Consider the following 21,797-nt stretch of genomic DNA (forward strand, 5'->3'; position numbering starts at 1 on the left):
GAAAAAGTTGAAAACGCCTCGTGCGTCTTTCTTCACTTCCATCGTGTCGTTTTAGTTATGAACTAAACACTAGAGTGAACCACTTAGATTCCTCCTACACGAGACTGGTGTGGTAATTTTTTTTTTTACGCACGGAAATACTAGTGTACCCCTAAAGACGGCTGCCGTTCTGTACAGATCGAAATAAAGCCAGTCACTCTTGTGTGTGTGGAGGTACATTTACTTACACTTTAGTGGCGGCATCATATCACTGGGCTTAAAACTCAAGCGATCGCTGATTTCATAGTAGGTTTTTGGTACAAGAAACACTTTACAGTACAACCCGATTGTAAGCACTCTTGTTGCAGTTGGAATAAGTAGAGAAAGCAAACGTCAGCGGATGTTGAAAAACAACAACGTCTTACTAAACACTAAGCTTTGCAAACAACAAGACTCGAAGATGATCTGCCCGCATGTAACCTAGTGTCTCGACAACATACTTTATGACGTATGGTATCTGTTGAGAGAAGATTAGGGCTACGGGTAGATAAGAGCTCTGCTTCTCCCCTGACACATTTTGTAATTGTATCACCATAATTCAGAACCTTTCACTCCTACTCTAGTTCCTTTTCTTATACTTGCTTTGCGCCATTGAAGTCTTGACGCTAACAGTGTTAATTTCGTACTCAACAAAGGTCCAGGCCGATTGTCTTTGGTATCAAACAAGTCTTGTGCACATAAAAGACACCAACCTAAAGGCCTGCTTTCACACCACACTTCCATAATATGTCCTTAATCACTTACCTCTCGGCTACTGCCGCCATCTTCCACTGCACCACAAAGAAGCAGGACGTGCATAACAGCTCAAGATGTCGGCATTGACCAAGTAGCTTGTGCCAAGGGAAGCCTTCGTGGCTTTAATAAGTCTATTCTAAAGATAGTAGAGACATATGGTGACAGGTGCTGTTGGTGTCTTTTATTTGCATGAAACTTGTTTGATACAAAAGACAATAGGCCTGGAAATATGTTCAGTACAGAATTAACATATGTAAGCATTGAGACTCCAAAGACAGTATAAGAAAGTTGGGTTCTTTTGGGGCTTATACTTATTGTCACCAATGGAATCTACAAATCCTTGTCCAAAGCTGGATTTGAACCTACACTTCATGTCCCTAATGATCGAAAGACAATCATCATAGTCAGAACTTGCTCCCACATTCATATTCAATTTGTTCTTTACTAGTACACAACTAGTCTTTCAAGTTTAATGATTTATTTCTTATCAGTTTTTTTTCTTCTCCACAGGTCGTAACTTCCATTTAAATCCAAATGTATTTTCAAGGTCTTGTTGATTTCTTTGCAGATGCACAAGAGCTTGTAGCTCAAGATGAACTTCAATGACATCCCCAGAAACTTCAATGGTGAGCCTTACACAGGGGAGATAACTGCGGGTCATCAGGATGGCTGATGGAGAATCCATACTTAACAGACCCAGTATGGCCATGGTCAGCCAATGGCAGCGCTGGGTCACATGGACCCGTCGTTGTATGATCAGGGGGAGACCACTGGGCTGGAAGGCGAGTACCACGAGCTGCATAGTATCATGGTTGATGGAGGGGATCATTTTGGGGTATCAGCTCTGGCCTTCGACACCCAGGAGCTCCTTTGGATGGGCAACCAGGGGGTAAGTTTGCTGTTAAACATGCATGTATATAATGAACCAGGAGCAGGTTCTACAAAGACTGTTTTCGCTTCTCAGTTTCTTGTATTGAAATGTGAACTGTGGACCTGTAGTCTTCTGATTCCATGCCTTGTTTTCTGACATCTGACATATATGTCTAACCCTTCGGCACTTAAATAGGCTTTTATGTCCTGACACTAAATATTATAATGTAATGAGCAAAGTGTAATTGCCTTTTTTATTTGTGTGGTACTAACATTCACAAATTTTGCGGCAAACACATTGCCGCGAAAATAAGTGCTATCCAATGTAAAAACCCATGTAAGTAATTTATTAATGTAGCATGCGTTACAGTTATAAATGCGTTAAGAAGCAATTCGTTAACACTGCTGCCCATCCAAAGGATGGTTCTAATACTTTTTCAAACACGTTAATTAGAAATACCTAATTAGAATGTATTCCGGCTTTCACAAATCCAGCTTAATTGATCGTCAGTTAATCTTGCCTTCTTTTCAGGAGGCTTAGATCCGTCTAATTATCGCCACATTGCGACATTGTTGTTGATTTATTGCTGCGGATAGAGACATACAAATCAATAATTTGTACTGGGCGTGTGTACATGATACGATATACATACGATGAGAGAGACTGTTTTCTTATCGACTGTACTTGACTTCCAGTCAGATCACCTTTCCGACGCACCCGATACATTGATACGGGGTTTCTGCACTTCGAACTTTCTTTTCATAATGATGATTTCTGAAAAGTTTACTCAAATCTTTCACAATTCACTCAAAGTTTCACTCACACTGCTGATGCACGAGAATTAAACAGTGGGATTTATTTATATCACATTTAATCCTTGTTGTCTCCCGGAGGGAGTGACACCAATATTTGCTAATGCAGCAGGTAAGGGCTTCGACTTATAAAGATTAACAGTCTTCAAAAGATTAAAAGCTCAGGAGGATTAATTTCCTTTGTTTGATCAAGTTACTGTATTTTATAGAATATTTGTCACATCTTACAGGTACAAACAAGTTTAAATGATAAGATTGTTACTTGAGTGCTTGAGTTGTTTTACTACTTCATGTTTCTGTAATGAAGTTTGATTTTCGTTTATCAGTTGTCCAAAAATTCTGCAAAGATCCACGTAAGTTGATTCCCAGGAATATGTCTTCTTGCCAAATCTGCAAAAGTTTATACCCGCGAATAAAAAGGCATTTACAGTAGTTACTAAACGTAAGCTTAAAGAAGGCTTTTTTGTGGGGTGGGTAGGGAGTTGGGATGGAAATGTTGAAGCTGCGAATTGTAAATGTAGAGGATATGTCCTTTGTAAAAGATTATAAATCGGAGTAGATTAAAAATGTTGACAAGTTTCAGTACATCTAAAATGTAAAAATATTTTGTTTTCAGGGTCATGTGACATCGTATTATGGTCTACACCTGGAAAAACATGCATCATTCCAGGCTCATCCCCATGGCGATGACATTCGTCAGCTCATCTGTCATGAAATGGGCATTCTGTCCTTGTCCAAAAACCAACTGAGGTTGACAGAAAGACGAGGAGTCAGAGTGTTTGAATATTCGTAAGTCATTGCATAAAGTCACCTATTTGCTATGCTTTTTAAGGTATTCCACGCTCTAGAATCTATTTGCCCTTCACAATTTGGGGATTGCAGCAAGCAATAAAAGCAAGTTCACCTTATTGAATAACAGAACTTGTTTTAAGTCATGAGAACCATGGGGTGGGTGGTCGAATAAAGATTGTTGATTTTAGGATGTCATACAAAAATTATGTGTTGTTGGTCACCCAAGCCTAGCAGAAAAAATATGGCCGATTGGAAGAGAATTTTTTATTTCATTCTGGCTAATGAAATATATGGATTTTAAAGAAATTAACATTGACAGAAATATAGACAAAAATTCCTTGAAAACATGTGATGAAAATTATTGATCTCAGAAAGGTGTTTTGAGGTTTGTTTGCAAGATACATGTTGGATGATTTGGGCCTTGCTTTCGTTGAGATTCCAGGAATCGGATTGTCGTCATGACTACGTGAACCTGAGATAATTCCCTCAAAAAATGTCACATTCAAATTCATGGTTTTACTACAATAGAATATACTTTATGTCAAGTCATCAATTGATGAACATGAAATACCCAAAATCTGTTTACTGTCATATTTAGTAATATCTGCATTGAGAGCTACTTTATTGTGATGCTAGATTTGGACCAGATTCTGGTGGATTGTTGCAGAGCGAATCCACGAGAATCCATTTAGATTTTGGTAAAAATGACGAAAATCTAACACTGATGATTTCCTACTGGAACAGTATAAGTGTCAAGACAAAGAGTAACTGATTACATTGTTTTGCCAGTAAAAATGGTTAAGTTTTAGGCTGTTTTAGCAGGATGTAACATTCCCGTTCTGTGTTTGTTGTTTGTAGAGCTGAGGAAAATGCATGAGATGCAGTGTATGTTACAGATGAGTCCCACCTCTGTCATGATGGGAGGTCACCAAACAAAAGTTATAGAGGTGGACCTTCAGAAAGGCCAGGAAATCCGACAGGTGAGCTCTCATTATCAGCAGAAAGAATTTCGCAATGGGGATCAGTGTCATCGTGTTACCCCGTAAACAAATTTGACAGATGGTACAGGCCTGTGTCAGTGAATGACAAGTTCTTAAGTGTCAACAAACATGTACAGCATTGTTTGGTGTGTATGGACAACACTGTTGACTTCAAAGTGAACGTAAAGTGTGCGATTAGTTTTTGTTTGTATTTTCTCATTGTCACATTGTTACATACCAATGGTGCGGGAGAGCTCCTAGGTTTTGTGACATCACTCTAGATAGCTATAAACATGGCAAAATGGCGTCACCAAATGAGTGGCTAGGTACAGACGATTATTTGCTATTTACTTTGTTAAATGATTTTTAAAAATATTTTTAGAACATTTTTGGAATACTGCCTTATTAAATTATTCAGCTTTAGTGGCTGACTTTATGTTTCACTTTAATGAAAGTACAATAATTCTTCAACCATTTTTCCTCTTTGCAAGTTGTTTATTCAAGCATTTTCTGAAGGTATTGTTCTGTGTTGACTGATAAGATTGTACTTTTTGTGAATAATTTCTTTTTTATCAAAGATATAACTAAGTCAATTTACAGTGAAACTGCTTATTCCAAAGGCTGTCAGACACAAAAGAATTCAGAGTGAAGAAATTTTGTACTTGTATTTCAGTGTCATGTCAAATTATGTAGCACATACAACAAAACAATAAAACAGTGTGATGTATTTTATGCTATATTTTGCAGGTTCTCAAAGTTTCACTGTGCTACTTGTGTTTTGGATTTCAAGTGGATGTGGAAAAGCCAGTCTGTGCTATATTCCACAGGTCCACAAAGTTTCTCTGTGGTACATTTCCTTTGTAATATGTTTCAGGTAGATGTGGAAAAGCCAGGCTGTGGTATATTTTGCAGGCCCACAGAGTTTCTCAGTGGTACATTGCTTTGTAATATGTTTCAGGTAGATGTGGAAAAGCCGGGCTGTGCTATATTCTGCAGGTCCACAAAGTTTCTCTGTGGTACATTTCCTTTGTAATATGTTTCAGGTGGATGCAGAAAAGCCAGGCTGTGCTATATTCTGCAGGTCCCACAAAGTTTTCTCTGTGGTACATTTCCTTTGTAATATGTTTCAGGTGGATGTGGAAGAGCCAGGCTGTGCTATATTCCGCATGTCCACAAAGTTTCTCTGTGGCAGGAGACACCAGTGGCAAGGTAATATACATGTACACAGATAAAAATACCATTTAGATGAAATTACACAGTAAAGTTGGAATTGTGTAGACAATTTTTAGAGTGAGATTGGAAGATAACCCACCGGAACCTCACAGGAGTATTATTTAAGCATCTGGTATGCATCTCCCTGTTGGCAAGGTTGATACCTGCTGTAGGCTTCGTTATCACCCTTGCTTTACTGTGTGTATACAAGTCTTCAGAAACGGTATTCTTTCAACAGCCAATGGCATTGCGGCCCTTGTATTTCTGCCAGGGCATTTTCAGCCAATCATTGATTGTCCATTGTTTCGAAGCAAATGCATGTATGTTTGGATCCCATTTATTCCTTGGCACAACATTATAAACGCCAATAAGCAGTTTTATGAACGCTGATAGATGTGCTTTTATTGAAACGAACAGGCACCTCAAAGTCACTGTACTATTATAGGCAATACTGGTGATAGCGAAAGAGGCCGAACGGCTGATTGATATAACATATGTTTTTGTTGTTTTCATCACTAATTTCTATCAAGCCTTTTTTGCCTCAAAATGCCCCCCCCCCCCCCCCCCCCCCCCAACTTTTAAAATATCGATGTGTAAGGAGTTATGTTTGCGCTAGGACTTCTGTGGCTAGTGTGAAATAGACTTATTCTGTAGATTTATAGTTTTTCTTAGATTTCTGAGTAAAATGAAAATTAGGTGTAAGTTGGCAATGTTGGTGAACCTGATTATGCTAAACTAAATGTATTAGTGCTGTATAAAAAATGTGACACTACAAAGAGTCTAATTTATACAGTTTCACTTTTGACTGTTGAAGAAATGCTGATAGTTCACCTTTATATTAATAAGTAATAATCTTTCTTGAGTTTTGGTTGAAAGGCCTTATGAATTGAGAGATGAATAAATACTTGTAGAAACTAAGTCATGGGTTTTGCATAAATAAAATAAATAAATTGTAGAAACCAATAAGGTATACGCTGTTAGTCATGTCGTATGATGGCTAAAATTTGAAATCGTTAATAAAATAATGCTGTACTTAACAAAACTACAACAACAACAACAAATTGGTTGTAGGTGACTTTGTTTGACCCCAACACAATGATAGCAGAACATGTCCTGGAGGCTCACTCAGGCACGCTGTCTGATTTTGATCTCCATGGCAACCTGCTCGTGACTGCTGGATTTTCTAACAGGTGAGGGTCATGTGTTTAGAATTGCCAATCACAGGTAATCTTTGAAAGGTCAGTTGTGTTATTTACCTTTGTGAAGTACACTTGATATGAATTGATGTGGACTATAATCGCATAGAAAACAACTCAAATAAATTTGAATATCAGTATTGAAGTCCTCTTTGGAAAAAAGAAATTAATTTTGGTGTGTGTGTTTGTGACTGTGCTGCCACAGTTGATTGGGATTGTCACCCTGTATATTTTAAAAAATTCTATATTATAAATTGAGCAATGTGGTGAAGGGAAAGAAAATCGTTTGACTGAAGCAGATGTAAACATCAGTAGCAAGAGTTCATCCACATTGCCAACATTTGACTGTTTTTAATTCAGTGAAAAATAAATCTTAAAAAAAAAACAGAAAAGAATAAATAAAAATGGTTTTGATGATCTTTCCAGTAGTGCTTACTTACCTTAAAGTGACATGGTGGCCCAAATATTTAGTATCGGGTATTTTTCTCAAGAAGTAAAAGTCACAAGCTTTTGACCTCACCCACAGCATTGTACGTTAAGTGAATGTTTAGAAATAACAAAAAAAAAAACTGAAAACTGAAAATTCTGCCAGAATATTTAAATAAGGCGCTGTCAATTAAGTGAAAATGGAGCATGGGCACAGCGCTCAGTAAAATTTATGTGTAAATAAACATAGCTGACTATGGCCATGAAAGAAGGACTTATTCCTCACTTGTGACAGGATCAGCCCAAAAGAGGCATAGAAAAGAGTTCAACAGGTTGACAAACAAGTCTAGAGTTGTAATTGGCGGTCAGTTTGAACGGTGGAGTACACTGAAGAAAGAGAAGGGTCTTACGAAGCACTAAGATGTCGCAAAACTGCTTCGGGATTGGTGGATGCAAATGTTGTTGTTGTTGTGGGCAGGGGTGTTAAACTTCAAAGAGACACACGTTTCTGACTCTTAGTGTAATGAGAAGATTATTTGTAACCTTTTCTCAATGCTGTGTAAGCGGTACTTTGCATGTATCTATGTGTATCTCGACTGAACGAAAGTCGATGTCATAGGGAACTTGCCGAAGGCTGCCCACATGCTTTGGGCCCTTCAGGTTGAGTGTTAATGAGACAAAATGGTCCCCCTGCTTTGTGTTGAATTTGAATAATGGCAGGACTTCTCTGTGCTCGTACAAGCTACATATTCAATGAATATTTTTTATTTCAACGTAAGTGATTTAGTTTATGAACAAACTTTAAAACTTCGTTAAGAAGTCGCAGTCAGAATTTGTTCAAAAATCCAAAGTTTGAGCGACCATGTCACTTTAAAAGAAAATCGCCTCTTTATGTGTTGTTATTTTTTTGTTGATATTGGAGCTGCAGGTTTTGTTGTTGTTGTAGAATGGGCAGTCTGAATGTAGACCGTTTCCTGATGGTGTATGATCTTAGGACGATGAGAGCTATGGCCCCAACACAGGTCATCATTGACCCCATGTTCCTTCGTTTTGTTCCCACCTTCTCCAATAGGCTGGCAGTTGTATCACAGGTAAGGGCAGTACAGTAAGTCATTGATACAGGGTTACTTGTTTGGTGGTCTAATGGTTACAGCGTCTGCCTTGAAGTCAAGAGACCTGGGATCAAACCCAAAACGGAGTCAAAATGGCACTTGTTACTGCCTCGCTTGGCATTTGGCAATGAGGGAGTAGAACAAGGAAACAGGAATGGTTGACCCGGTGTCAGTGTAATGTTGACTGTGTTGGTGTCATGCCTGGTTCAGCAGCATGGTGCTTCAGTGGCGCAGCACTTTGGCGGCATGGACTGGCCATGTCACAAGTACACAGAGAATTTGTACACACACATGATACACCTACTGACTCCTTGTTGTAAAAATTGTAAAGAATGATATAAAACGTCAAGCAGACATGAAGACTTCATTGATACAGAGTTCCTGCAGGGCCTTGAAAATTTGAAAAAGTCTTTTTTATTGATTTATTTATTTATTTATTTATTTGATTGGTATTTCATGCCATACTCAAGAATATTTCGCTTATACGATGTTGGCCAGCATTATGGTGGGAGGAAAACCGGGCAGGGCCCAGGGGAATCCCCTACCCATGTGTAGGTTCTTGTCAGACCTTCCCATGTATGACCAGAGAAAAAATCCTGAACTCACACTACCACATTGGTGGGACACTTCTGGGTCGTTGGGCTGCCCTAGTGTGCTAATCCCCCTCGGCCATGAAGACCCCCCTGGAATTTGAAAAGTAACTTGCCATGGGCATTGAAAAGCCAGGAAAATCAGGGTGTGTTCTAGTTCAGCCCGGAAAACCCTTGAAATTGAGAGTATGGAAGGAAGCAAAACTGGGTCACCTTCTATAGTATGCTGACATTCTCTGAAGAAATTTGTTTTGCAACATCTTTGAAATTGCTTTGTATATTGCTTTGTGTTTGTGAAATAACAGAGTTTAATTAATGGCGGTGATTTTACATTGCTTAAGTGTGTGACTTCAGTCCCAAGAGAGGCCAGGTGGAAATAAAGGATACTTTATGGAATATATATAACAAGGTTAAAAAAATTTACAATGAATAATATTATTTAACCCCAATAAGTGAAGGGTTGTCAAAAACAAAATCTTCGGCAGTTTCCTTAAAGTTTTCTTCACATGACGTGATAATATTCCTTATGTGACGATGAATCAGGCTGATATGACATTGAGTAAGGCAGTTATGCTGAATGACGTCGTGCGTGTCTGAAAGTCCGACCTCATTTGTCGATACACGTCAGCGCCAGACCTTCCCACATACGGCAGGAGAGGAAGCCAACACGATCTGGCATGCTAACCCCCTTGGCCACAGGGACCTGTAGGTAGTAGCTCTTTAAGCGTGTGTAAGTGTACACTGCATTGTGATGTGACTAAAATTTGCAAGCGAGGGTTATATAAATCCCACGATAACAAGTGTTTGCCCTTTATAGCTCGCCTAACAAAGTAAGGAAGAGAGGGGGATCGGATGCTGTTGGTGTCCAGGTTGTTTAAGTTTTTGGCCAATCATAGGGTTGCAATGGCCACCCACAGTACACAGACAGCCAGTCATTGGTAACGATTTGCATATCAAAGACCAAGGAAGTCTTGCCTCATAGCTGAACATTTTGCTGAGCTATTCACAGGGTTGCAATTGCCTATTGTAGTACATGTACGTTGATTGCCAAGTGCAGTTTATGATTGGCATATCTCAAGATCCTCTGTGATAAATTTGTGCACTCATTGAACACAGTGTCTTTTACCACAATGATTTACAACTCCATAACATACGAAGTCACTTCTGTGCAATCCTTGTGCACATAATAAACATAATCATAGTTGTGACAGTGTAATAATTTTGTTTGTTCTTGTTGATTTAATGGCAAGATGTTAAAATTAGAGGATAATATCTGTGTATATCAGTGTCAGTCATTCTACCTTTTTGTTTTCTTTTTTGGGTTAAGAGGTCAATATTGTAATGTATCACATGACTTGAACATTTTGCAAACTGCTCGATCAGGCGAGATACCAGTATTCTCTGATTGCCTTTTTTTTGACATGCAGACAGGCCAGTTCCAGCTTGTCGAAGCCACTGCCATGACGGCAGCTTCCATGATGTTGTACCAGATTCATACACACGGAGGCCTCATCAACACATTTGACATCTCATCCAGCTGTCAAACCATGGCCTTTGGAGACAGCACAGGTAAGGGTTATCTCCCTTTTAATGAAAAAGTGTGGTTCACATGCTCATGTTACTTTCTGTCCTTAGTCCCAGGTGAAAGTGTGTATGTGTTTGAAAAAATAATAAACTATAACACCTGTATCCCTTAGGGGATATTTACACCTGCATGATTTCCCTCTCTTTAGGTTGATCAAAATTGGAGAGCAATTGATGACTTGAGGGTTTGTAATTAAATATGGTATAAAATCGTGACACACTTTTTACTGCTCTGCTGTTATCAAACTTTTGACCAACGTCAATTTTTAATCCATTCTGTGTACCTCTGTCTACAATTACCAGTGTGTATTCTTTTTGTCCTTGTTCAGGTTACTTGCATCTGTTTGGGAACACAGACCAGCCCGTTTTCAATTCCTTCCCTGAGCCCACAGAGTTTGTGCACCCGGTGAGATTTACCTACCTACATGTATTAATGCTGTGACGTGTATGTGCAGTTTGAAAGGGGAAGAACAGTTAAGAAAAAGTATCACTATTAGGCAGGCCAGAATTTGAGGTAATGCCATTTCCTGTTGAGACAGAGAACAGTTGATAGATAGGTTGTACAAATCAGGTATGAGATATTTCTTCATTTGGGGGACGGAAGCTTCAGAAAAATGCTCTGGGTTTAGCTTAGATCCTGTTTAAAAGAAAAGACAACACCAGACTAAATCTGTGAAGCATAATTCTTCAATCTTTTTTATGTGTTTGTAAGGTGTTTATTCAAGCATATTCTGAAGGCATTAATCTGTGTAGATTGATGAAATAAGCCCTGAAACTGGACAATCCAACCAATGTAGGTTTGTTCCCCAAGTCAATTTAAAAATGTGCATTAGTTGTGCTGAAAGTTGGTCTTTTATATGCGAACAGCTGAGGAGTTAGGGTATACATTAAAAAAGCATCCCGCAAGTTTATGAAGATTAACGTTTGAGAACAACTTTTGATGTTGAACAACTGAGATATCACAGAACAAAATTGTGTGCATTGATAAAATTGAAAATGCTGCCATGTTTGTAATTTTGATCAGTCAGATGCACAATTTATTGTAGAACTTGAGAATGCAGCTTTTTCTGCTTACATCATCTGAACGCTGCTTTGCCTTTTGCTAAGTTGCTAGGTTGTTTTCCAATGGCTCATCCTGTGGCCTTATAAGAATTCCACATTAATAATTGATTTATTGAGTTGTTCCACATAAATAATTGATTTATTGAGTTGTTCCACATTAATAATTGATTTATGGCCTCATAAGAATTCTACATTAATAATTGATTTATTGAGTTGTTCCACATTAATAATTGATTTATTTATGGCCTCATAAGAATTCCACATTAATAATTGATTTAGTGAGTTGTTCCACATTAATAATTGATTTATTTATGACTTAATAAGAATTCTACATTAATAATTGATTTATTGAGTTGTTCCACATTAATAATTGATTTATTTATGGCCTCATAAGAATTCCACATTAATAATTGATTTATTGAGTTGTAAAGCGCATTGCTGCTCTCCCTGAATAACTCAAATTATATTATGTGTTATGTGTCTTTTGTTTTAAAATGACAAAATGATGAAGTGTGTAACATACATATACACGTAGTTTCCTCAATTTTTCCTCAATTTCTCTCTCTCACTGACAAAAATAAAAAAAGAAAAATGTTCTCTTCATTCTTACAGCCTGATCCACATCAGCCAATCCACATCAATGATGAGTTAACTCCCCTGTCTATCATTCCCATGCAGTACCCCACCCAGGGCACACTGCTGTCTGATTGGCCACATTACCTGTGTCAGAAAGTGTACAGGTAGGTACTTATTGGACGTTGGGAAGACTGTGACCATGGAACCTGATTGAGAACAGCATCTACTTGTAGTTAATCAAGGACGAACATATACATGTACTTTCCTCATTTATTTATTTATTTATTTGACTGGTGTTTTACGCCGTACTCAAGAATATTTCACTTATACGACGGCAGGCAGCATTAAGGTGGAATGAAACCGGGCAGAGCCCGGGGGAAACCCACGACCATCCGCAGGTTGCTGCAGGCCTTCCCACATAAGGCCGGAGAGGAAGCCAGCATGAGCTGGACTTGAACTCACAGCGACCGCATACTCTCCTCATTCAGACGCCCATAACCTATTGTCTACAACATCTGCTGAAGGAGCTCACATATCTGATCCAGATGGCTTATTAACAGAATTGAGAATGGCCAATGAAAATGATCGTAGCAGCTTTAACATAGTAAGCCTGTTGTTGTAAAGTGTCTGAGAAAAAACAAAGGGGTAGGGTGAACACGAAATACCAAATTGGTTGATAGGGATTGAGTTTTAAGTTTGGAGACAATATATGGTACATTTGTGGGTTATCCGTGAAACCAGGTGTTGCTGAAGTAGTTTTCATTTGGCTGGAAATGCAAATACCAGAAGACGGCAACCCGCATCTTCAATATTAACAACGACACATCTCCACCTCGACCAATGAAAATTTGTATTTGTTTGGCAAGTAGTTTTGTATTGTATGGAGCATTCATTGGCTATCACAGATTATGTAACTTTTCCCTCATATAAGAAAATGAGGTGTCATTCGACAAAGCATCATAGATTTATAGATTTAATTGCTCTGTTGTGGGGAGAATGCAGAAGAAGAAGATTTAGCAAAAAAAAAAAAATAATAATAATAAAATAGTTGTTGACTAATATGTGGGACTGAAAAATATTCAGATCAGATAAACTGATTGCCATCCTAAACAAGAATGAAACAAATAGTTTGTCTCAGTTTTGTTCAAATCGAGAAAGCTTGGTTTAAACACACTCAGAGAATCTGTTCACGTTGTATGACATTGATAATTTTTTTGCAGAAAACCTAAACCAGTCGACAGTGAGATTTTAAGGTCGATGAAGATCTACCACAATGTTGGTTACGCTCCGAACCCAGGCAACAAACGTCGGAACCAAGTGCAATACAAACTAAATGAGAACAACAAACATCGAAGTCGCAAATCTAGTGTGCCAGAGTCCCCGATGGGAAGGGGTGAGTGGAGATGTATACATTAACATATTACTCTTGAAAGTTTTTACTTCTGTGTATGCCTGAATTTTGGTATTGTTTTAAAAAATCAGTATTTCAGATGTTGTAGAAACTTTGCGCTGCATTGACATTCATTTGAAAAAAAATTAAAATCATTTCAGTCTGCTTGTACTTGTTGCTGGATGTTAATTTTCTGCTTGCCGTTACAATATAAGGCGTTACAAATTAACTACCGTGTAAGATGAAGTAGTATGTTGGGGCAGGTAAATGTGCCTTTGTTCTGGTTAATTGGTTAATTATAGTTTTCAGTCAAAATTCTTAATTATTAATTAATCTGAACATACAATGTATCTGTTGAATGTTTCACAATGTGGGCATCAGCATAAAAATAAGGTATTAAGCCAAAGTGTCTGCACTAAAGATTTTTGGATGAGAGCGTATTTGCTAATCAAACAAAAATTTTCTGTATTTTCAATGAATATGATACCTGTGCTAGTTATAGTGTTAAAATGATGCTAAAATTTAAACAAAACATTATAAATTTTTTCATAAACTTTATAGCTGATTTTGAAGGGTAACACATGCCCAGAAACGGCTGATATTTTCTGAAATGTAAATATTTGGGGTATTCTGAAACAAAAATTCTCATTGATTGTTTACCAAGTATGTTTGGTATATTCTCTTCAGTGTTGAAAAAATGAGAAAAATAAACTGTACAACTTGTGGTTTGATGAAGATATGTTATATTTGACTTATTGCGGTCTAAATGCTGATTAACACGCAGCTGAAATTTCCAAAAATTATTTTACAGGGGATGACCCATTTATTGTTGTTCCAAAGCGTTACAGACGAGTTGAGATCAAGTATTCCCGACTCGGCGTAGAGGATTTTGACTTCCGTCATTATAACAAGACAAACTTTGCGGGTCTGGAGACTCACATTCCAAACGCATATTGCAATTCCATGTTACAGGTAAGAGGGGGTCTCAGTCTTAGGCCGTGATCTAATGTGTAAAGGCTATTGCCTTTCAGTCACTAGGACCTACATGGTCTCGGTTCAATCCCGGCCTTGGACAGGGAATTTGTTTGTGTTTGTCTGACTTTTTCATGAGATTCAGAGTGATCCTAATAGGGACTATTAAAATCTGAAATCAAATGCTGTTGTTTCAAAAGTTGGAAAGAAGATATCATACACATGATCTTCATTACATGTTTGTACACATTGTTTGTCAACATTGTTTGTCCACATGATTTAGAAAAAATTGGCTTCTGGTACTGTGTAAATCTGACCTTTAGTCGACATGATTTAGAAAAACTTGGCTACTGATACTGTGTAAATCTGACCTTTAGTCAACATGATCAGGAAAAACTTGGCTACTGGTACTGTGTAAGTCTGACCTTTAGTCGACATGATTTAGAAAAACTTGGCTACTGATACTGTGTAAATCTGACCTTTAGTCAACATGATCAGGAAAAACTTGGCTACTGATACTGTGTAAATCTGACCTTTAGTCGACATGATTTAGAAAAACTTAGCTACTGACACTGTGTAAGTCTGACCTTTAGTCAACATGATCAGAAAAAACTTGGCTACTGATACTGTGTAAGTTTGACCCTTAGTCGACATGATTTAGAAAAACTTGGCTACTGACACTGTGCAAGTCTGACCCTTAGTTGACATAATCAAGAAAAACTTGGCCACTGGTACTGTGCAAGTCTGACCCTTAGTTGACATAATCAAGAAAAAGTTGGCTACTGGTATTGTGTAAGTGTGACCCTTAGTCAACGTGATTGAGAAAAACTTTGCTACTGGTACCGTGCAAGTCTGACCCTTAGTTGACATAATCAAGAAAAAGTTGGCTACTGGTACTGTGCAAGTCTGACCCTTAGTCGACATGATCAAGAAAAACTTGGCTACTGACACTGTATAAGCCTGACCCTTAGTCGACATGATCAAGAAAAACTTGGCTACTGATACTGTATAAGCCTGACCCTTAGTCGACATGATCAAGAAAAACTTAACTACTGATACTGGTTAAGTCTGACCCTTAGTTGACATAATCAAGAAAAAGTTGGCTACTGGTACTGTGCAAGTCTGACCGTGTCTCAACTTCATTCGGAATTTGAAATGAAGTAATATAGACATTGAAAATGAATAGTGCAAAGCATTTATACGGTATATAGTATGATAAATGACCTAATATTTCTCCCCCAAAATGTGCATATTTGGAGCCAATTAAAGGTCATATAATAATACCTTTGGTGCTGAAACCTACATTTTTCAAGCAATGTATCATCCATGTAAACAAGGCACCTCTCTAAGGCCAACAGCACAGTTTTTTCAGGCAGAATGTCACAGAAAAATTTTAAGTAACTTACATATCTTATTGTTTATGCATGTGACATGTGAAAAATTTGCAACTTGGTCATGAGTAAATTTTTTATGTCATTATTACATAACATAAATACTCATACAGATACAGTGAAGTAAGACGTGCAACTTACTTATGTGTGTAACTTTTAAGCGATATTAAAATTGTCAAAACTTGTGTGAAACTCCATTTGCTAGGCATTTATGCACTTATAGTAGGTCATTTACCGTAATGCTGTTGTTCCATCTTTTATCCCAGGTGCTATACTTTATTGAACCGTTGCGGGTCTCCTTGTTGAACCACATGTGTGCCAAGGAGTTCTGTCTGGCCTGTGAGCTTGGCTACCTCTTCCACATGCTAGACAAGCAGAAGGGACAGACCTGTCAGGTATTTGTAGCCTCCACTCAGTTATATGCATTCTCTGCCTCAGTTTCTGTTCTATTCTACCTTCTCAATAATTACAGATGCATTTTCAGACACTGTATACCATAGTGCCTTGCGAGGGATGTTGTTTAAAGTAATAAACTCTCCGTCGAGAGTAGGGGATTACTCGTAGTCGATCAGTGACAGCTGCCCACACCTCTGTCTCGCCTCAGTGATCCTCACCATGTTGGCAAGAGGGGTAGGAAACACACTGCCGTTTTTTTTTTTTTAAAGATTCACATTTTTCCATTGAACGGTTGTAAGAAGCAGGGATGGACTAAACACTTGTTTGCAATTACTGGTACTGTCCCAGCAAACAGTATGATTACTGGCACTTGGAAAGATGAAAATCCTGCCTCGGCCGGTATTTAGGCCCACATTGTCTTAGGCCTACAGATCCTGCATTTGACACAATCAACATTCGAACTCTTCGATGAGTATGTGAAATGGCTAGTGAATAACCAGCTTTTATGTCTTCCGTTACAGTTCTTTCACTTTAAAGGCCATTTCCATCAGAACAACATGTGGTGGTGTGTGTTACCTGCATGATCCTTACATCTGTGTGTCAAAACAGACATTCATATGCCAGACATCAACCAGTAGTTCCATATCACTCATCGCAAGGCCAGTTCTCCAAATGACATATAACCTAGTTGAAAGTTGGGCGTGACAGCAAAAAGTACATACATGTAGCCTCACAAACAGCACTAGGATTGTACGTGTGGTGTATTTTTTTTGATTTACTGCAAGGAAAATACTAACATACTTTGCAAACATCAAATGCAGTAAGAAGAAGAAATTTTGAACAGAAGTCCAACAATAAGAATGTCTGAGTGTTTGTAAGCCCGAGTGATTTTACTTGGTGATCTCAACCGATGCTGTAAGCCAGGTACTTGGAGACTCTTCCATACGCCATAGGGGTGATTGACCAATCTAAGTTACATAAACATTGCTTTGAGATTCTTTCACTGGGTAGCCACCACCCCTCTCATACTTTTAATTGACTGGCTGAAACTTGAACTTACCATCCAGATACAGCATATGCTTGTGTTGTAGACTCCTGCCGATCAAGCTCTGCTTCCTGTGCATCAGAAGCTTTTATTGCCACCTTAAAAATAAAACCTGGTTCAAAAGTTTTGTCACAGTTTGGTTCACTCACCGATGTATGTACCTGTAGGCCTGTCGATAATTTGGGAAAGCTGCTTAAAATATATTGTCAGTGAGATACATACAGGCTGTGAATTTCCATGATACTTTAATCATGCATTTTGTTCTGGGTTTGTTATCTGATAATAATTTCTAAAGCCAGTACCTGTAGCAATTGTTTTAGATACAGTCTTGATTTTTGTAATCAATATGCACTTAGCATATTTTGTTTCCCTAATGTTTAACTGAAGAGTTTTTCAAGACACTTCAGTTTATTTGAAGTTGGAATGAACTGAGTGAGGTGTCCAAGGAAAGAAGAAAGCCCCTTCCCTTTTGTCTGTGTCTTATTTATTTTATTTTTTTTGTGCTTTTTTTTTAACAAACTTGTCAGTTGATTAAAAGCTTTTTTTTCACTGTCTCTCTTTCGATGTAAAATATTACACCCTGAAAATGATTTCTGAATCATTTCATCTCGTTTGACTAGTAGTACTTTTAGCAGTAAACAGTCCATGGATAATGAAGTCTTTATGCATCATGGATGTTTCATACTAAAGGTTTCACTTTCACTTTCTTCATTATTCGAAAAAAGGGAATTGTTCAGAAATCTCACTCACAACATACACCTCTCTGCCTTAATTAATGCATCAGATATATATGTCAGTAATCTAAACTGCACAACAATGGGAACTTCAACACATAAACGGGGCCTCCGTGGCTCAGTCGGTTAGCGCGCTAGCGCAGCGTAGTGACCCAGAAGCCTCTCACCAATGCAGTCGCTGTGAGTTCAAGACCAGCTCATGCTGGCTTCCTCTCCGGTCGTACATGGGAAGGTCTGTCAGCAACCTGCGGATGGTCGTGGGTTTACCCCGGGCTCTGCCCGGTTTCCACCCACCATAATGCTGAGCGCCGTCTTATAAGTGAAATATTCTTGAGTACGGCGTAAAACACCAATCAAAAAAAAAAAAAAAAAATCAACACATAAACCAAAAAAAAGGGTACTATCGGATTATTACCCACAAGTAAAAGATCACCCATAGGGGAATATAATGAAAAAAGGGTGATGTGACTTCAGGGTACCTTGGCAGTGGCAGTATTGTCCATATAGAGCACACCTTACAATTCAAACATTTAACTACATTTAACTGATATTAAAAAGAAATCTAAGCAAGTACGTAAAATACGGGTAGACAGACTTTTTAAGACAGTTCTTTTCTTTCTCCCGATGCTCATTCTTTTGCTGTCTTTTCCTTTGATTTCAGGCTAGTAACTTTCTACGCGTGTTCCGGACAATCCCGGAGGCTGCTGCGCTGGGATTGGTCCTTGGGGATGCTGAGGAGTCGATGGGGAAGTTCAACCTGTCCCGGCTAATCCAGAGCTGGCAGAGATTCCTACATCAACAGATCCACTCAGTGAGACAATGTCTTTTTTTTTTTTTAATTCTCATAAAACTCATTGCCATTTCATTCAAAAACAATATTTTGACTGTGTTGTTAGACAACAGTCAATTAGCCTTTCAATTTTGACTTAGCCCTGACATACGCCAACTGCCACTTTCACCAAATCTTGTAAATGTATTTTATGTAACTTCAATGAATATTATGTTGCCCGACAGCATTTTTAGCTTGCCTGTACGGAGTAAAGAGAGGTATTGTGAGACAGAGATGAGTATGGTTAGTGTTGCAGTGGCTATCTGTAGTACACAGATAGCCAGTGGTTGATGGCATTCTGCGTAGAAAAAACCAAGGAAGTTTTTTATCTCATAGCTCAACATTTCTTCAGCCATTCACAGGGTTGCGGTTGCCACCCATAGTACATGGATTGCCAAATGCAGACCTCTGCGGTAAATTTGTGCAAAAACTCCAGAGAGTATCTTTTACCACCACAATGATTTTCATTTCATTCCATAACATATGAAGTCACTGCTCTGCAATCCTTACTCATACGATAAACAGTCATAGTTGTGAGAGTATAATAATGTTTGCCTTTCTTGTTGATTTATTGGCAACATCTTTGCACTAAGCAAGAACTAATGAGGGACTAATATCTATGTATGACAGGGTCAATCAGTCTGTATTTTAGTTTAGAGGTTAATATTTGAACATATCACCTGACTTGAATGTTATGCAGTTTTACGAACTGCTCAATCAGGTGAGCTACAGGTATTCTCAGAATGCCTTGTTTTAAAATCCAGATATTATCATTTTGGAAAAACTGTTGTTGAAGGTTTACCCTGGCCTCTCTGGTTTTCTCATCCCCAAAAGCTGCTAGCCATTATCATGTATAAACATGATAACTGAAAAGTTTTTGACTATAGCGATAAGCAACACTGAAATAAATAAATAAATAAATAAATAATGGTGAGACTTGCAAGAACTTCTTGGAATATGTCATTTATCCAGCTTTCTGATCCACATTTGAGACCTTTACTTCTAGGTACATGTAGTTGAATGAATACTTTACCTGGACAGGAAACGTGCCCAAAGGTTCCGCCTGACTTGCCACCTGTGCCCTCTGACCCTGACCGTATTCCACCTGAGGAGAAACCACCAGAGGGGGAGGAGGAACAAGGGGAGAGCACTCCGGAGACTGAGACAGACACTGAGGAAGCACCAGTCCCTGAGAATAAGTGAGTGTGCGTCTCTCACTGATGATGAACTCCCAGTCAGATATAAAAGATTGGTTTTATATATGTTGACCTTGTGTATGTCTTGGTATGTGTTTCCGTGTACTTCAGTTTTATCCGCACATTAACCTGACAGCCGTCATTATTTGTATAAGTCAATTAGTCAATCAATCAGTCAGTCTTTACCTGTGTCAGTTTCATGAATAGTTCACCCCACAACCCCTCCTGTATGCATGTGTTCTCACAGGAAAGCTGAAGGCTCTGTCATCAAGGAACTGTTCAGTATCCCTACATTGACAATGTTGAGATGTCGCTGCGGACATGAGGTGCAGAGAGAGACAGAATCAACGCTGCTAACCCTGTCCTATCCTGACTGTTCACCTCCAGGTAGGAGGGGAGACTACTCCTGACCTACTGTATTCATTACTTATAATTACATGACTGCCTAAATTTGCTGTAGAACCGCTTGGGTGGCCTAATGGTTAAAGCGTCTGCCGGAAAAGGCGGGCACCTTGGGGTCAGGGTTGGGTTGGGTCATACCAAAGATTTTAAAAATTGTACTTGATGCAGCTTGGTTTGGTGTCCAGCACTGAAAGATTGGAACAAGGAAGCAGGACTGGTTATCCTAGTGTCAGTATAATGTGACGTGGTGGGGTGTCATGTTTGGTGTCTTCGGCATGATACTTCATTGGCAGCGGCAGTTAGGTGATATGAACTCCCCATAGGATTTATGTATTTATTTATTTATTTATTTGATTGGTGTTTTGCGCTGTACTCAAGAATATTTCACTTATATGACGGCGGCCAGCATTATGGTGGGTGGAAACTGGGCAGGGCCCGGGGGAAACCCACTGCCACCCGCAGGTTGCTGACAGACCTTCCCACGTACGGCTGGAGAGGAAGCCAGCATGAGCTGGACTTGAACTCACAGCGACCGCATTGTTGAGAGACTCCTGGGTTATAACGCTGCTAACGCGCTAACCAGCTGAGCAACAGAGGCCTCAACTCCCCATAGGAAGACACAATATACAGTGTGTGTACGCACACCTACATATAAGACTTCATCGTCATTTGCAAGGTACGATGTAAAACCCAAAGCATATATAAACACATATATCTGCAATGCGTAATGGGATCTGATGTTGGGTAAGATGCAAACTGCCGTCCTGTAACTGGGGATGTACTTTTATGATTGAATATGATAAGAGGTGTCTTTAGCAGTTCAAATTTATCCGCCTTGTCGTTTGAGGATTAGGTGTGCTTGCCTTTCAATCGTTAGGACAACCTTGGACTTGGGAAAAATTGTAGAATCCGCCCCGATATGAGTGCTTGTGTGACCTTGATGACAATGAGCGGTAGATAATTCCTTGAAGACCATTTGTCTTCCATCAATATAACTGCTGTTGTATAAGTTAAAAATTATTGAACATGGCATTAAGCAACTGTCAAATAAGCTAATAGATTAAATAGTTCAAGACGTTTTACAATGTTGTGGCATTGTTTTCGTCAGCTAAGAAAATGTGAGAATCCAGTATGGGAAACATTGCTTTGAAAAATTTAGTGTTATCATGTGAAACCTGCAACATACTCTCTAATCCTGTTGCAGGTCCATTTCACATAAAACTGGGATCTGCAGCATACTGTCTAATCCTGTAGCGGGTCCATTTCACGTAAAGCTGGTAGGGGCAGCATACTCTATAATCCTGTAGCAGGTCCATTTCACGTAAGGCTGGGATCTGCAGCATACTCTCTAATCCTGTAGTGTGTCCATTTCACGTAGAGCTGGTAGGGGCAACATACTCTCTAATCCTGTAGCGTGTCCATTTCACGTAGAGCTGGGAGAGATAACATACTCTC

At 38.8% G+C, this 21,797-nt stretch overlaps 1 protein-coding gene across 1 annotated transcript in view; it reads left to right on the top strand.

Annotated features, from left to right (window-relative positions):
- The first annotated feature begins 238 nt into the window (after nucleotides 1-238).
- LOC135478226 (PAN2-PAN3 deadenylation complex catalytic subunit PAN2-like) overlaps nucleotides 239-21,797 on the top strand; it is a 38,431-nt gene continuing 16,872 nt past the window's right edge. The window contains 18 exon segments of the mRNA XM_064758498.1: nucleotides 239-285; nucleotides 1,343-1,663; nucleotides 3,074-3,246; nucleotides 4,108-4,117; nucleotides 4,119-4,229; nucleotides 5,360-5,419; nucleotides 5,421-5,438; nucleotides 6,513-6,631; nucleotides 8,010-8,154; nucleotides 10,193-10,334; nucleotides 10,679-10,755; nucleotides 12,024-12,151; nucleotides 13,208-13,380; nucleotides 14,189-14,349; nucleotides 16,007-16,135; nucleotides 18,577-18,726; nucleotides 19,786-19,943; nucleotides 20,188-20,327. Coding sequence (XP_064614568.1) covers nucleotides 1,493-1,663; nucleotides 3,074-3,246; nucleotides 4,108-4,117; nucleotides 4,119-4,229; nucleotides 5,360-5,419; nucleotides 5,421-5,438; nucleotides 6,513-6,631; nucleotides 8,010-8,154; nucleotides 10,193-10,334; nucleotides 10,679-10,755; nucleotides 12,024-12,151; nucleotides 13,208-13,380; nucleotides 14,189-14,349; nucleotides 16,007-16,135; nucleotides 18,577-18,726; nucleotides 19,786-19,943; nucleotides 20,188-20,327 — 2,065 coding nt within the window. The 5' untranslated portion in view covers nucleotides 239-285; nucleotides 1,343-1,492.

The sequence above is a fragment of the Liolophura sinensis genome, chromosome 11, assembly GCF_032854445.1.
Source record: "Liolophura sinensis isolate JHLJ2023 chromosome 11, CUHK_Ljap_v2, whole genome shotgun sequence".
NCBI lineage: Eukaryota > Metazoa > Mollusca > Polyplacophora > Chitonida > Chitonidae > Liolophura > Liolophura sinensis.